Here is a 14,967-nt window from a genome sequence, read left to right as displayed (position 1 = left end):
AAATAGCGTATGTTATCACATCTTGCAATTAAATTTCAGATTTTGGATTGATGGACAGATGCAAACAGAAAATTAAATTTCTGCTTTTAAAAAGGAGGTTGAATGTGATCATAAAATGATGGTCTACAACAAAATAAATGGCCATTTAGCATGCAAACTAAGCACTACGGTTGATTATTTCGATGACTAATTAGCTGTCATTCCAGGTTTTTTGTTTCATGGTATTCAAAACATACTTACAATTCCTATTTGGACGAACATACTGTAAGTGTTTTTAGAACTAGTAAGACATCATCTTGCGTAAACAACATGAAGATAGAAAACCAGGAATGTCAATTAAGAGAGAAAAAAGAAGAATATAAGACCATACAACAATAGTAAAATAAAGAAGAGAAAGAATCTGGGCTATACGAATGGAAAGCAGAAAAGATGGAGAAAATAAGAAGGAGATGAAGAAGAGAGATGGGGAGGAAGATACAAAAACAAGGCAAAGAAGTCCAATGACAGATAATCAAAGGATCTAAAATAAATGCAGCACTAGTACATGCTAAGAAATTATTTTACTACTGTTACAGTACAATCTCAATTTAGCTTTAAGCCTTACAAAATAACATATTAAAAAAAGAAAAAGAGATTAGAGATAGTAAAGTCCTTCCGGTGGTAGAATTCAGTCGGTTTAATGATCGCTTCCTCAGGGTTTTTTTTTACCATTATCATTCATGCTTTCAGCTATACTTTATCCTAGAAAGCTTTCTTCAGTCTTGCATTCTGGACACTGACAATACTACATTAAGAATTATTTTAGTATTACCTTTCACGGTTACTGAAATGACATGATGAGCAGAACCTAATATATTTCTTGCTATACATTTGTAGTTCCCAGAGTCAGCTTCAGAAACATCTATAATCTTGAGAGTTTTCTTAAAGTTTTCAAAAAATGTTCTGTTGGCTGGCAGTTCCCCACCCTCTTTAATCCAGCGTATTACTGGTGTGGGTCTGGAGAAGAAAAAGCACAGATCAAATTTAGGGACTGGAGAAAAGGAAGGCAAGAGTTCAATACATTAATTTTTGAACATATATTTTACAAATAATTATTTTAAGAGCCTTTACCCAGATTCTGGGGCACGTCCAGCAAATGTGCAAAATATGCCAGCATTTGTTTCTAGGAAATGACAAGCCTCACTAACGCTGTCAATGGCCATCTGTTCGTAAGCTTAATAATTATAGAATACATTTGTCTGCTGATTAATCCAGAAACTGTGATGGTTAATAAATGAATAAAAGTGTATTTCAAATCTTACTACGCTTATATTTTTAAACTGATGCTCATGGTGCTTTAAAAGGTTGCTTCTAGATAATGACAAGTTTGTAATTGTCCTTTGTGTGAGCAATATCCTAATGCTTCATGAACGTCAGAGTTTTACAGCAGAGCTGTAAGGAGACAGAAATATTTCCTATGAGAAATCAAGAAGAAAAGCCAGTGCTGAGTCAAGTATAGCTACTCGTCACCGCACCATGTCTAAATCTTGGCTGTGCCCCATGCTGTCCACTGAAGTTGAAAGTTTTCCAAATACATGGAGATACACTTTTAAAATTAAAAGAAATTTCAATGTGTTTCTTACTGAGTAGAATGTCCTCTCTCAAATAGTAGTGACTCAAGGCAAATATTCCATTAGCAGTCTAATATCACATATTTTACAACAGAGACACCTAGCAAAGTTGACTTTTAATTATGGTATCAGTAATTAGGAATAGTTATTTTAAACAAAATCTGAATCTAGCCCTTTGTGGACAACTATGTAGGCTTCCCTCATTGAATTTTTTTTTTTTTTTTTAAATCACGACAGCTAAAGACACAAAACCATATAATGTATAATATTCTATTTTTTCCCCCGTTTTTATCCAGCCATTTTACTGGAGTTTGGATCGCTGAATACTGTTATTGCAGGGTTGTCAAAAAGCATGTAACTATACTGCAGATGAAGATTACCTGAGCTGATGCTACTCCCACTCATAGGTGTGGTTTTGCTAGTGGTGCTGATGCAGACACCTGAGCAGACCACAGCGGAGACAGAAACACTGCACTGATGCTTGTATCAAGCCACGTCAAGCTGTGCATGAGCGTGCCCTATGCAGCTTATGCAAGTGAACACACGTGCGTGATGCTGTGCTGCATCACTTGCAATTACTGGCTTTCCTCATGGCTACCTCAGAGCACTCTGCTTTATATGCTTTTGTGCACTGTAAACATGTTTACAGTTCCTGAAATAGGTACTAAAGATCTTCCACGTCTGCACTAACCAATCTATTCTCAGATCTCTTCCTGAGAATGAAACTGATTTAAGATCAAACTAATTCATTAATTTAAATTGCTCTTTAGTCATTTTCTACTTGCACAATAACCAGCAGAAGCAAACTTGCATTACATCGAAGAAACAAGTACCAATTAAACTCAATTACAATGAGAAATTGGATGTAAGGAGCTGAAGTTATGTTCTAAAAACTCCCACCTAGCTGATCTACTAAGTAATTATTAGCATATGCAAGCAGTTTTTTCAGATTAGAAGGCAGAGTCTTATCTATTTTTATATAATTTGAGAGCCTAACGATTGTAAATCTAAGAAAAAACTAGAGGCTTGATTCCTGAGTGCAATTCTACAGATGTGTGCCCAAGTCTACCCTATAGCATTTCTTGCTTGTATCCTTTAAAAAAAACAATGGTACAACCTGAATCCTGTGTGTAGGGTTTGGGGATATAAGAAGGCAGAGGCCATACTCATGTTCATGGTCAGTTTTTAAATCTGCTGATGCCCAAGTAAATGGTGGGCTTCCTTAAAAGAGCTCTTTCCATTTTACATTTCTGTTTCTTTGAAATATCTAAGCTTATACAACGGTGACATTTTAAACATTTCTGAAATGTTTCCCTCTGTTTCTGTATTTTTATTTAGAAAAACACTCTCTAAAAAGTAACTCACAATCCTGCTGCAATGCACTCCAACAAAAGCACATTTCCTCTGAGTTCCACTTTGGTACTTGTGCTACCTGTTGGTGTTAGAAGAATTGGCTGCCTCTCTGTAACTGGCTTCGCTGGAACAAGAAAAAATAAAATAATTAATTTCTAAATTTTATTTTAATACTGGTCAAATGCATACATCCATTATCACATTTTGGACAGAGATTTTGCTCCACGTTGGCCATTTAATCAAGAATCATTGTGTTACACAGCTACACAGCTCAACAGATTAGGTTTTTGACAGACATATCTCAACCTGTTAAATGCTATAATTTTGAACACATACATGAAAAATGTTATTATTAAAGATGGGAGCAATTGATACATAGTTTTTACATAGGCAACTATGCAGCCTGATGGATAGATGCTGAGCCTTAATCCTAAGCAGCCCCTATTTACTTCAGCAGAACTGTTATGCGGAATAAGAGGTCAGTGATATGAGTCATAGTGTAAGACTGAAAGTTACCAAAAATTTCTGGGCTTCCATGAAAACACAAACAAAGCAAAGTTATTGTATTCAGAAATATAAACCAAGGGGTTAAAAGGTACACTCCACAATACGCTTTGTTTAGTATTTTCTAGACAATGTAAAGCGTCTTTTCAGAAGTTAAGCCTTGTATTCTCCTCTTACTATACATTTAACTTTAATACAAACTGTTCCCCAGTCTGGTAATAAAGAACCATTGATTAACCCACAAGAAATAACCACAGTAAAGAGACAGCTATAAATATACGACCCATTTCTGACATTATACTCTGTTGGCTTTATAGAGTCAGAATAAGAGTGCTTTCTGTAAATACTCTAATGTTCTTTCATAGCAATTTTAAAATATAGGATTAAATTGCTCTAAAGTGCAGTAGGAGTCTGAATCATTACAGTAAATTATTGTATTTTTTGAAAATGTGAGCAGAAACATAATAAACTCTTGTTTATTAGGGTACAGGATTTACTGATAGATTAACATAAACGAACACTTAATTTTAATACAGTATGTGCTATGAATTCCTTAAAAACTAGTACACGAACAACCTAAAGTTGGGAGAAAAGGGTGGTCTAGAGTCAAGAATGCAGTTGATAGTCACAGGCAATAACCCAGTCAATCTACCCAGTTTTGGCACTACTAAGGACTGCTGACTCATTTTGCAAGACTACGAAAATTCGTAAGAATTACCTCTGGTATTTCTGAGTTGTGAGCCAACCAAATGGTGTCTTCCTCACTAACTGTAGCTAATATATCATTCTGTGTTCAGGTACATATTTCTTGTTTGTTCCTGAATGGCATCTTATTTTTACGCAGAGAATTAAAATATTCTGTGCCCCGTTTTATTTTAGATTACCATAAGTTATGGTTTACCATGTACAAAGCCTCATTTGACAAGGAAAAAGACAAAAATAGAATAAATATCATGTATTTTCTATCTATCTCACACAATATCAAGTGGAGAATCTAGAACCTCAAGTGTTACAGTATCAGTGTTGCTCCAAAGTCAGCCTTGCTAAACATACATACACCTGTTCAGGAGGATTTAATTCACAATATACAAAAGACCATTCAACACAGGTTAACATAAAGATCAGCTTAAACACCAGACAAACAAAACTCATCTTTCCCCTATGAAGTTATTCATAGATAGTATTAAAGTGTTTAGATTTTAATTAATTCCAGTTTTACACTTATGAAGTATGTTAAAAATGAATGGTACATTCAATAAGCTATTAAACGTGAAGTGCATCTGTTAAATGCTTAATTGTTGTTATTTATTATGCAGCATATGATATTGAATAGTCCTAGTGATAATGAACATATCAAACTAAATTGGAGGAAAAATATACAAAAAGCGACACAGTACAGAAGCAATCAAATAGGCAATTTTTAAAATCTGCCCCAGTGTGAAAGCACTCATTTGTTATAAGAGTTTATATTTTTTATGAGCCATATGTTACAATAACATTGAAACATTAAATATTTTAAAGGATCACACTGTGCAGTCCCTTTCTAAAGTATGTATTATCACCAGCACTAAAAGATACCTTTATTAGGAACTGAAAAGGGAGCAAAAGGTTAAGTAGCCATGGAGGTGAAGTTAGTTAACTAAATGCTACTGTGAAACAGGGAGTATCAGTGGGGACCAGTGTAACTCACCACCATAAATATCAGTGTCACTCAAATTAGCAGCTATAGTGTCATTCAATGAATCCACTGAAATAAACAGAATATCATGAAGAATGCATACAAGAGGGATAAATCAAAGTACTGGGAATCAAAAGGTGATGATATGGCCACGGCAAGTTAATCAAATGATTGATTAATTTGTTTCAATAGTTACAATAATCATAATAACTTGATATTCTTGGACATGAAAACCATCTGAAAACTATTATTTTTTACACTGTATTTTTGCAGTATTTCAAATCTTACAAAACATTTTTTCAAAAGACAAAGCCTTATAAAGGGAAAAAACGATAGCTTTTAAAATGAATTATATGTCAGGAAAACTGGAGATTACATTTTAATTTTAAATAGTAACGTAATTTCTTATTCAGAATTAAAATGACAAAATTCCCTAGCGTAACACTACTTAACTTCAGCAAATAACTTGAGAATTTTGGATAAATACTATGTAAGTACGTAATTAGGTAATGCAATACCTACTTGAAAAGACTTTTACAGAAATGGGTTGTTTCTGCTGTATAGTTTGCGTATGATTAAATCTTGCATAGCAGATATAGTCCTCCCGGGTGTCTTCTGGTTGTACATTAGAAAAATAAAGGTCTCCATTTAGACCTTGGGAAACTCTTTCACTTTGAGGCAGCCTTTGGAAAGCTAAGAGAAAACAAGAACACATTTATCTCAATTAGAATACACACTCCATTATTATGATCTGCAGACTCCACATTCACTCCATTACACTGTTTGTGGGTTTGTAAATACATAGACCTTTCTATGTCTCCTCTCGACCTCCCTTGTCTTTCCATTCTTTCCCAGTGGGTTAACCTACAACTTACATTAAGATCTCCAGCTGCTTTTAGCTTCATGCTTTTGGGCTGCATGTTTGCTTGTTTCTTCATTTCTACAGAAATGGAAATTCTTTGAATTTTAACTTAAAAGGGAAACTCCACCATCTGTGGTCTTGGTAAGCAATGATCAACTATGTAGCAAAACCGCAAAAAGTGAACAAATTCTGCATAAAAAACAAACTCACCATTATCCATCCAAAATATTATAGGTGGCGGTAAACCAACAGGAGGTCTGCAGTGTAGTACTAGTGAATCACCTTCTCGAACCTGATTTGGTTCTAGTTTTTCTTTCGTCCACAAAGGGGATCCTATAGAAAGTAATTTTAACACACATACAAACTATGGATTGATAAAAATTCCAGAATTTAAGGAAGAAATACACATAATATTCCAGAAAAACAGAAGAACGACATGCATCAGAATGTTAAGTCCTTTCATGTTTACTAAAGATTTATTTTTGTTCTTTTATATGCTTTCTTGGGAGAAAAGTAGGTTTTCTTTAAAACATTTTGTACAGCAATGATTTGCTGAAAGTGTAATCAACTGATTCAAATTATTTTGGCTACTTATGAAAGGTTCTATAACAGTACCTTGGAAAGTTTTAACTATGATAATGAAAAAAAAAAAAGTGATGCACTAAATTAGGAAAAAAAGTAGACATTCCTGAAACAGTATTATACATGCACAGTTTTATTAAAACATGTGAGAACAGCACAATTTAAGCTGAGAAGCTTGAAAAACTGATCTCAGATAAAAATCACATAAAAAGCTGTAGAAACAGTCTACCATTAATCAAAATTTTTTAGCTTCATCTTCTTTTTGGTCCCAATATGTTCTGTATTAAAGCTATTATAAAACCTGTGGAATACATGCATCAGAAAGAGAATAAAAATTGTCCTCATCAATGATGTGTATTAAGGATTTAAACATTTTTTTCTAATTGTAGCATCATATATGCAACCCAATTTTAAACGATAGGTGATCCAGACATACAAAAAAAAAACAAAACAGGAAAGCATTTTAGTTATTACATTTTCTATGGAATATTAAAGAGAACATGCAATACGTTATTAAATTTGAGTATCAGAAACTATGCAATACCTTCTAACATGATCACTTTGATGATTAAATTTTTAAGAAGGGAAAAAAAAATAGTGAAGCATTTGTAAGAAAATAAGCAAACCAAAGTGTTTCACATTTTATGAACATTAAAAGCTTCACTTACTAGAAGGCCTTATAACGATATTGTTGGAAATGGCTGCTCCTCGTTCATTCCTTGCTGTACACTGGTATACTCCTTCATATGCTTCTGCCTTCCCACCATTCATAATATTTATGACAAGGGTCCCTGAATTTGGTTTCATTGTTACCTGTGCATCTTTATCTATATCAAAATGAGTTCCATTGCGTGTCCAGGAGAAGCTAAAATAATAAAAACAAATAAGTTTCTTCTACAGTTGTGTTTTGTAGATTGTATGGAGAGAAAGAAGAAAAAAGTAATTTTCAATAATGTGTGGTATTTTTTCTTTAGCAGATAAGTAAGCTTTTTCCCAAACTAAATTAACTAATAAAGCAATAGAGCATTTTTTAATACAAGAAATCTGGCAATATTTTAAGATAAAAGGCTTGGCTGAACTTGTTAACAGGAGCCATTTCAAAGTCAATATTTTTAAAAAAAAATTACATTAAAAGATTCTGAAGTTAATCGTATACGGAAAAGAGCTGATTTTCTTTCTACTAAAGATGATACAGTAACATCTGCAAGAACTGATATTGCTAAAGCTGCATTAGCATTTCCATTATAAAACCTATTGTTGAAAGGGTTTATAAACCTGCCTTTAGAAACTTGCTCTGGGCTAAAATGTGTCATCTCAGGTCCCAGCAGGAGACCATTTCTTTTAATTGGTTTGGCCATTTTAAAGTTATGCAAGTGAATTAAAGACTGTGTGGTGAGTTTGATTTCTTTTCACTACTCTAACAACCATGATTCTTTAAATGAAATTTTGCAGTCTTATAGTCCATAATTAATCTAGTAAATTTATACTGGTGTTACTCAAAGCAAGAGATGTTTTGAAAAGTAGTCACTAAAAATGAAGAGTATTAGAACTCATAAAAAAACATGTAAAAAAGCAGAGATTCACAGTCTGCGACTTATACTACCGTAAACACCAATTTCTTACTTACACTTTGTTAATGGCGAAAAGTATTGTTGCAGAGAGCTAGACCAATGCCTGTGAAGTGCTGAGCACTCACAGGTTCAAATGTTGTGAACAGCAATTTTTGTACTTACTACATTTTAGCTTCATAATCTTAAACACAAACACTATATATGCTTACTGGTTAGAATGCTTCCTAAAAGTATAAACATATATGGTACTAGAAAAGCTCAAATTTTAAGTTATTTAAATTGTGCTCTGACCTTCTGCAGTAGGAGGGCAAGACTGGATGCGCTATTTGCACAAGAACTGGACCTGACCAGCAGCACTGCACCACACTGCCGTGTTTTTGGGAGGACTAGTGTGCACAGTGAACCAACAGTGAACCTGTTTCTTATGACCCTGCGGGCGAAGCTGCAGAACATGGGGTTTCTGTAATCCTCTGCTACCAATAATACTGAAGGATACAGGGAACTGTCACGTAGCCTCAAATGAGCAGTGGCAAATGTGGTACAAAACCCTGAATTTTGAGATGCATGAAAGTCAGAATCTTTGCTGCTCAAGCTATAGGTAGCAGCACATCCCTAAACCTTTATGCCAGCTGCTCTCACCCATAAGAAGTTACCCAGTTTTAACAAACAATTCACGCTCCCGGCTGAGGAAGTTCATCTTCAACTTCAGAGCTTTGAAGCAGCTCAAGTTCCAATAGGCATTTGCAGGTCATCAAGACTGATGGACCGGACTAACTATTGTAATAAATTATTTGGATGTCATATCTTTAAAAATAAGCTAAACTAAGCACAAGCTTATAAAACTTGTTAGAAAATTCTGCACTTAAATCCTGTCACTTCCTCTGTAGCAGGGGAACAAAGTGAGACGCAGGTTTGATGGGGAAGATGAGGCAGAGAGCCCTGGCACATGACTCAGATATGTCAGTCTCACAGACAGTGCTCTTGTTCTCTCAGGTAAATCCAACCCAAAAAAGGCATTCAAGGGAGACATCTGCAGAAGCAGTACGGTTGTCCCAAAGTGCACAATAATCATCCGATCCTCCTGGCCAACACCCAGACTCTGGAGAATGGCATTGTGCCTGCTAAATTAAAAATCTGGTAAACACAGCAGCTTTATGGCACTCCTACCATTAACAGAACACTAGAAAGGGTGACAGAACCACAGATAATCACCATCTTCTCCATTCCGCTGCCCAGCATGATAACGACCGCGATCCCAAGGCAACGAGAAGGAATAATGTAGAAAAAACCCTGGTTATTCAGAGGAAGTACATTTAATGAGCTCTATGTGTGTCTGAATGAACAATTATAGACTGACCTTGCTAGTAAGTTGTAGCATAACACTACTGAGAGCAGAGAGATGCACATATCTCTTCACAGTCTCTGAAATCAGAAGCAGTTACTAGCAATGCCAGAATGGATCACAGCTACTGCTGTTTCCAGCGCAGGTACACAGGATCTTGAAACGAGTAGTTTTCAAATATTTCAAGATACTGAAACAGGGCCTTAAAATGGAAGACGATCGGGAATCTGATCTATACAAAGGGTTACAGTTTCTGCCAAAACCAAAAGTTAAGGCTATTAGGTAGACTTGGTAAATCAAGGCTACTGATCATTGAAACTGATACAAATTACATAACTTCTGACAAAATGCTTACGTATTTCAAGATGAGCCTCGTAAAACGCAATGATTTACAAAACATTAACTTTAAATTTATTAGTGTTACTCTGAATTTATTTGATGTCCATTCTTCTTAGACGCTATGCCTAAATCTGGAATGTGATCCAGTTGATAGTATGGCATGCCTCTTTGAGCTTTCCACAGGCATTTACCTATCTGCTCCTGTAATAATCCAGTATTATTTTATTGTTAGAGCTTTGAGGAGAAAAAAAATACTACAGTTGCTTGATGACTATGAAAAAGTTTAAATGTCAAGTATGAGAAGAGTCAAATTTATGCCGCTATCTGGTAGCTGTTTAAATTACAAAGGTAGGAGTGCATGCATGTTTCTGTGTGTGCAAGCACATACATATGCACATACTTGTTACTTTACAAAAGTTACATTATTTTCTCCTAGTTTTCCTATGCTGTTAGGCCAACAAAAGCAAAACAAAATGCTACTAACCTAGGAGGTGGCTTTCCTTTTGCTTCACACTGTATTACAATATTCTCTCGAGGGTCAACAATGTAATCTTTTGGAGATTGCTGAGTTATCGTAGGAGGTTGCGACACTTCATTATGGAATATAAGAAACAAAGAGGAATTTAACAATATTTTCAAAGTATCAGCAAGATAGTTTTGTAAGCAGAGAAAGCAGAATTGCAGTTAGCAACCAAATCATCGACAGAAGACTGGGATTAAAGTATCCTTTGTATTAGGAGGCTGAAGCCCTCTACTCTTGTAAATCAGTGTAGCTATACTAACGTCCAACTGAGCTATGCTGATTTAGAGCAGATGAAGATCTTGGCCAAAAAGTTTAATGAATATCATTTCTATACATCAGTTTTCAACAGATTTTCACAAAACCAAAGGGCACTTGAATTCTAAGTCCAACATATCCTAAATGAAGTGTTGTGAGACATAGACCCCCACAAAATGTTTTTTACCACACAGAAGGAAAAAAACATACATTGCTTTGTATTTCTAAATATTTTATGTATTTCCAAATTCTCTATGCGTGTAAACTTTTCACACATTTATTGTGCTTAACACATTGAATTAATATACAAAGCATGCTTTTAGGAGCTACTTTTCAGGAGTAAAAAATGTGTTATAAGTCAAAGACTCTGTAAAAGATGACAAAAATAGTAACTAGTTTCCAAATAGAGTAAACATGTAGGAGAAGTCTAGTACTGATTCTCCTTTAAAAAACCCAACAAAAATATAGTCAATCTTGTGAATTGCCCCAGGAGACAAAAACATTTAACATTTATGATTTATCAAGTACTCTAGCAGGTGTAGCACAAAACAGAATTTATTCACCTGACAAAGTAGTTGGTGCTTACCTATTTATAAAGTAATTTATAATCTGTTACCATTATCTATGCATATTTTTGCCTTTAAAAAAATCCTGTTTATGGTATTAAGGTAGTGAGAAAGGTGTCTTCCTCAACATTATTCATCTGTTTATAGTTTAGTGTCATCTAAAGGAATCAGGTTAATAACATGGCTGTGAACATCCCTGTCTAAATGTTGTAAATTATCTGTCCAGCAATACGCTTTGCTAGTACTTTGGGGACATTTCTACCCACTTCAGCAAAATATTTCAATGAGTAGAGTTAGGCCTCACTCTAGCCAGTTAAAACTGTAAATCTGGGATATTTTTTTTAAGTCTTCCCTACCATTATACATTAAGTACTCTGTTACACAGAAAGAGGTAGCCGTCAGTAAAGCCCTACCCACAAGAAATATCCAGGAAAAAAAAATCAGATCATGGAATCATAATGAGAAATAGCAGCTAAGTAGAACAGGCCGTGCAGAGCTGGCTTTTGCTCCTCTTCCTCACTGCAGAGAGGAGAGTGCTTAAAAGAGGAAGGCAACATTTTTACATGATGATGATTTTTTGTGTTTTTCTTTAGAGGCACTTTGAAGACAGTCCTTTTTCCTCTCAGAGACAGTTCTCAGGGTCAGTATGTGTTTTTTAAAGATATAGAAGTATCTCCAACTCGGACATGTAAAACAGTATATAAGGACATATATTCCAATGAATTTCTTTTTTATCAAATATATTTACTCCTGAAAGTAGTAATAAAACATTGCTTATGCTGATATTGAGTAAAGATTTTAATGTTCAGATAGCACACAATCAAAAATCACACAATTAATTTGTTCAAAATATCAGAACACTGATTTATGTACAGTAGTATTTTCTAAACACTGCATGCACAAAACATCTAGCTACAGCAAACCAAATTATCAATAAAATCTCAGAATCACACATTTTTGGACTGCAAATTCAATTTGCAACACAATCAGTATTAATTTTCAGCAGCACACAGCCTAGTTTTTGTGGACAGGAACTTACATTCTTCTAGAAGTTTTGCTTTTATTCCCCCATCAGAATCAGCAGTTGAATGGACAAATGGAGATTAAAGAGAAACATTTGTTAGTTAAAAGAAAATTAGCATTTTTGAGAGGGAAGGTAAGTATCTCTGACAAGTACATTGGTCACCATTAAAAAGAAAACATTTAAAATATTTAGCACTGTAACCCATGCCGTGATGCCTGAAATTCCAGCCACGATTTCTATTGTGTCAGATATTACTACATTTATCTCAAGTTCATGGTATGAGAAACCTCTCTGAAGCGTTGACTTTTTAAGGGCAACCGTGGTGTGTGATTTTGGCCTTGCAAGGACACAAAACACTGATACTGAGGAGACAGCAAATCAGAATTAATGGAGTGCACTGCCCTCATGCTGCTGTCAAAATCAATCCACCCCTATGATCATATGGAAGAACAAAGAGAATGCTTCAGGCTAAAATTACTCTTACAAAGACGAAAGCACCTAATTCTACTCAACAGACATGCAATCCCTTTTGGTTTGAAAAATAACTAAACAAAAAAAATCATCTTAGTTGTCACATCTTTATTGCTTACTTCAAATATTTTGCATACATGTCTCCAACTGCTTTTGGTCAGCTACATTGTCAGTCATCCCTTACCTACTACGAGACACTGACGAGCATAGGAACTGCTAACTTGGTTGAAACCTAAAGGTTCAACTAATCAAGTATGTTCTCACCACCAGATCTCTGTGGTGAGTATGTAGGGAAAACTCACAGAAAATATAAGTCCTTCCCTTGTGGTGCTCTCCCAGAGCCCATTCTAATCATTATTTATGAAAGCAATAACATCATTAAAGATGTAATTTTGATTAATACGATTTTTGGCTAAAAATTCAAGTATGTGACTTTATCAGACCTAACAAAATTAGTAAGCATTATGCAGTAGGGAACAAATTAATTGAGAGTTAATGTGATATATCTAAAAGGGCTACTTATTTTTATCTATTGGTGCATTTCTGGTTAATTTAACCTGAAGTGTTGCTCTATACAACAGATATTAGAGTGGTGCACGATTTACATTAGTTACTAAACTATAAGATGGGCTTAAAACACTATTTCTAGCCTGCAAAAATATTTAGGAAGAAAAACTGAGTTTAGAAAATAAGACATTCATTCATCTAACTTTTAAAGCCCTCTTTAAGCCACAGCTTATTGCTCTAAAGGTATTCACAGCACAACAAGTCCGATGTGATTCAGATATATTGATCTTGTTACAGAAATACAGGTCATTGGTTTGAGAGGCTTGTAAATATGCATGGAGAAAAAAAACACCAAAGCAGTTGCAATTTATGTCAATGATTATTAATGAAAAACATGCATTTATGGAAGGTAGGAAGGTATCAAAAACATAGGGGTAAAGAAAGCCATGCAGATTAGAATCATAGGCAAATTTACTGATGTATTAATCCATCAATTTAACACTGGCCCTAATGTTCTCTGGTAATTAGTTTAACAAATGAATAGTCACTGTGAAGTGCAACATGGTTCACTGAATTCTGAAAATGTGATCATGCTTATCTTAGGAAGAAAATAACAACCTGAAGCACGATTAATCTCATAAAATCAGCTATTAGGGCTATAAAACGCAGCAGCTACCATTGCTTCCTTTTCAGCATGGAGTGCTACCTTCAAGGTTCCCCACTAACAGTGTTATATTAGACAAGAATTTCAGATCTTGGGATTTCCCCTCTTCTAGATGTTTCCTCACTGGTTAATGCTAGAGGTCCCTGCTCAGCACACATGCTTTCAGCTTAAAGTTAAGTACTTAACCGTTTTCAGGCACTGCTTAGGATATCTAAGAGCCTAACTTACTCTTCTGGATCAAAAAGTAAGATGCTTCCAGTATCTGAATTTTAGGTATTTGAATCTTTTACTACATCTTGTATCAGCTCCTGGAAACCTCTTACATGCAGATAAGGGTGATTGTTTACAGCAAGTAGGAATTGTTCTGGGGTTTTCAGCAAATTGTCAATATGATCTTAATTTCACAAATAATTAGCATTTAACTGGGCTTCTCTGCCCTTCTTCCTTTTCATCAAATAAAGTGTTCAATAGCACATCGAAGTGTCAGTATTCATGAGAATCCTATGCTAACCCTTCCCAAGTGAACAATGCAAGTAATTTTATATGCAAAGTTTTTTAAAATCTTCAGTAAATTAGTGTAAATGTTCACAATCATAATGTCCTGACTGAAGTGAGCAAACACACTCCATGTTTAGCTTCATGTTGGAGTTATCTTCATCTTCCTATACAGAAATTATTTAACTGACCTTCCATTATTCTGCACTTATTTAGCAGGTTAATACTTACAGTCAAGAGGTACATCCAATGCAGAAATCATTTGGCACAGAAAGAGGACCAAGGAAGCTTTGCTTGCAGATATGCTCTTTTTCATCATGATTTTAGGCTGTATTGAGTAAATCACGCTTGAAGAATGAAGTGCAACTTCATCAGACTAGGTAGCTTGGAAGAGTTATGTAAATATAGACATGAAACCTGGTAAATAAAAATAAGAGAATAACAGTGTGTAGATACTATGGAGAGTTGAATGATCACATCTTAATAATATTATGAAATACCAGCAGTCTACATACTATATCCAGGGATAACAGTTACACCATGTGCTCTAATGAAATCCAAGCAGAGGTCCAGAAGTTCTTAGGACACCTAGATCATAACACCTTCCTAAGGAAGTTAGTG

The 14,967-nt window shown here is 34.9% G+C and overlaps 1 protein-coding gene across 49 annotated transcripts in view; it reads right to left on the bottom strand.

The window, feature by feature from the left end:
• Positions 1–14,967, bottom strand: part of NRCAM (neuronal cell adhesion molecule) — a 166,622-nt gene that overhangs the window by 59,557 nt on the left and 92,098 nt on the right. For 26 of the 49 annotated variants that reach the window (XR_005932410.1, XM_041123501.1, XM_041123502.1 and 23 more), the window contains 9 exons: positions 14,578–14,763; positions 12,225–12,242; positions 10,326–10,431; positions 7,258–7,454; positions 6,218–6,340; positions 5,668–5,838; positions 5,158–5,214; positions 2,976–3,087; positions 812–996 (listed from right to left, as the gene is read on the bottom strand). Coding sequence is in view for 48 of the 49 variants with exons in the window: in XM_041123501.1 (XP_040979435.1) it covers positions 812–996; positions 2,976–3,087; positions 5,158–5,214; positions 5,668–5,838; positions 6,218–6,340; positions 7,258–7,454; positions 10,326–10,431; positions 12,225–12,242; positions 14,578–14,665 (1,057 nt within the window). In the remaining variant the exon portion in view is untranslated. Of the gene's footprint in view, positions 1–811; positions 997–2,975; positions 3,088–5,157; positions 5,215–5,667; positions 5,839–6,217; positions 6,341–7,257; positions 7,455–10,325; positions 10,432–12,224; positions 12,243–14,577; positions 14,764–14,967 lie in introns of those variants that run through there. The other 23 variants (XM_041123507.1, XM_030013526.1, XM_030013546.1 and 20 more) reach the window with 7 other exon arrangements.

This window comes from Aquila chrysaetos, chromosome 5 (assembly GCF_900496995.4).
Source record: "Aquila chrysaetos chrysaetos chromosome 5, bAquChr1.4, whole genome shotgun sequence".
Lineage (NCBI taxonomy): Eukaryota > Metazoa > Chordata > Aves > Accipitriformes > Accipitridae > Aquila > Aquila chrysaetos.
The sequence above is the reverse complement of the archived record's forward strand: the minus strand, read 5'-3'. Positions and strand labels throughout refer to the sequence as shown.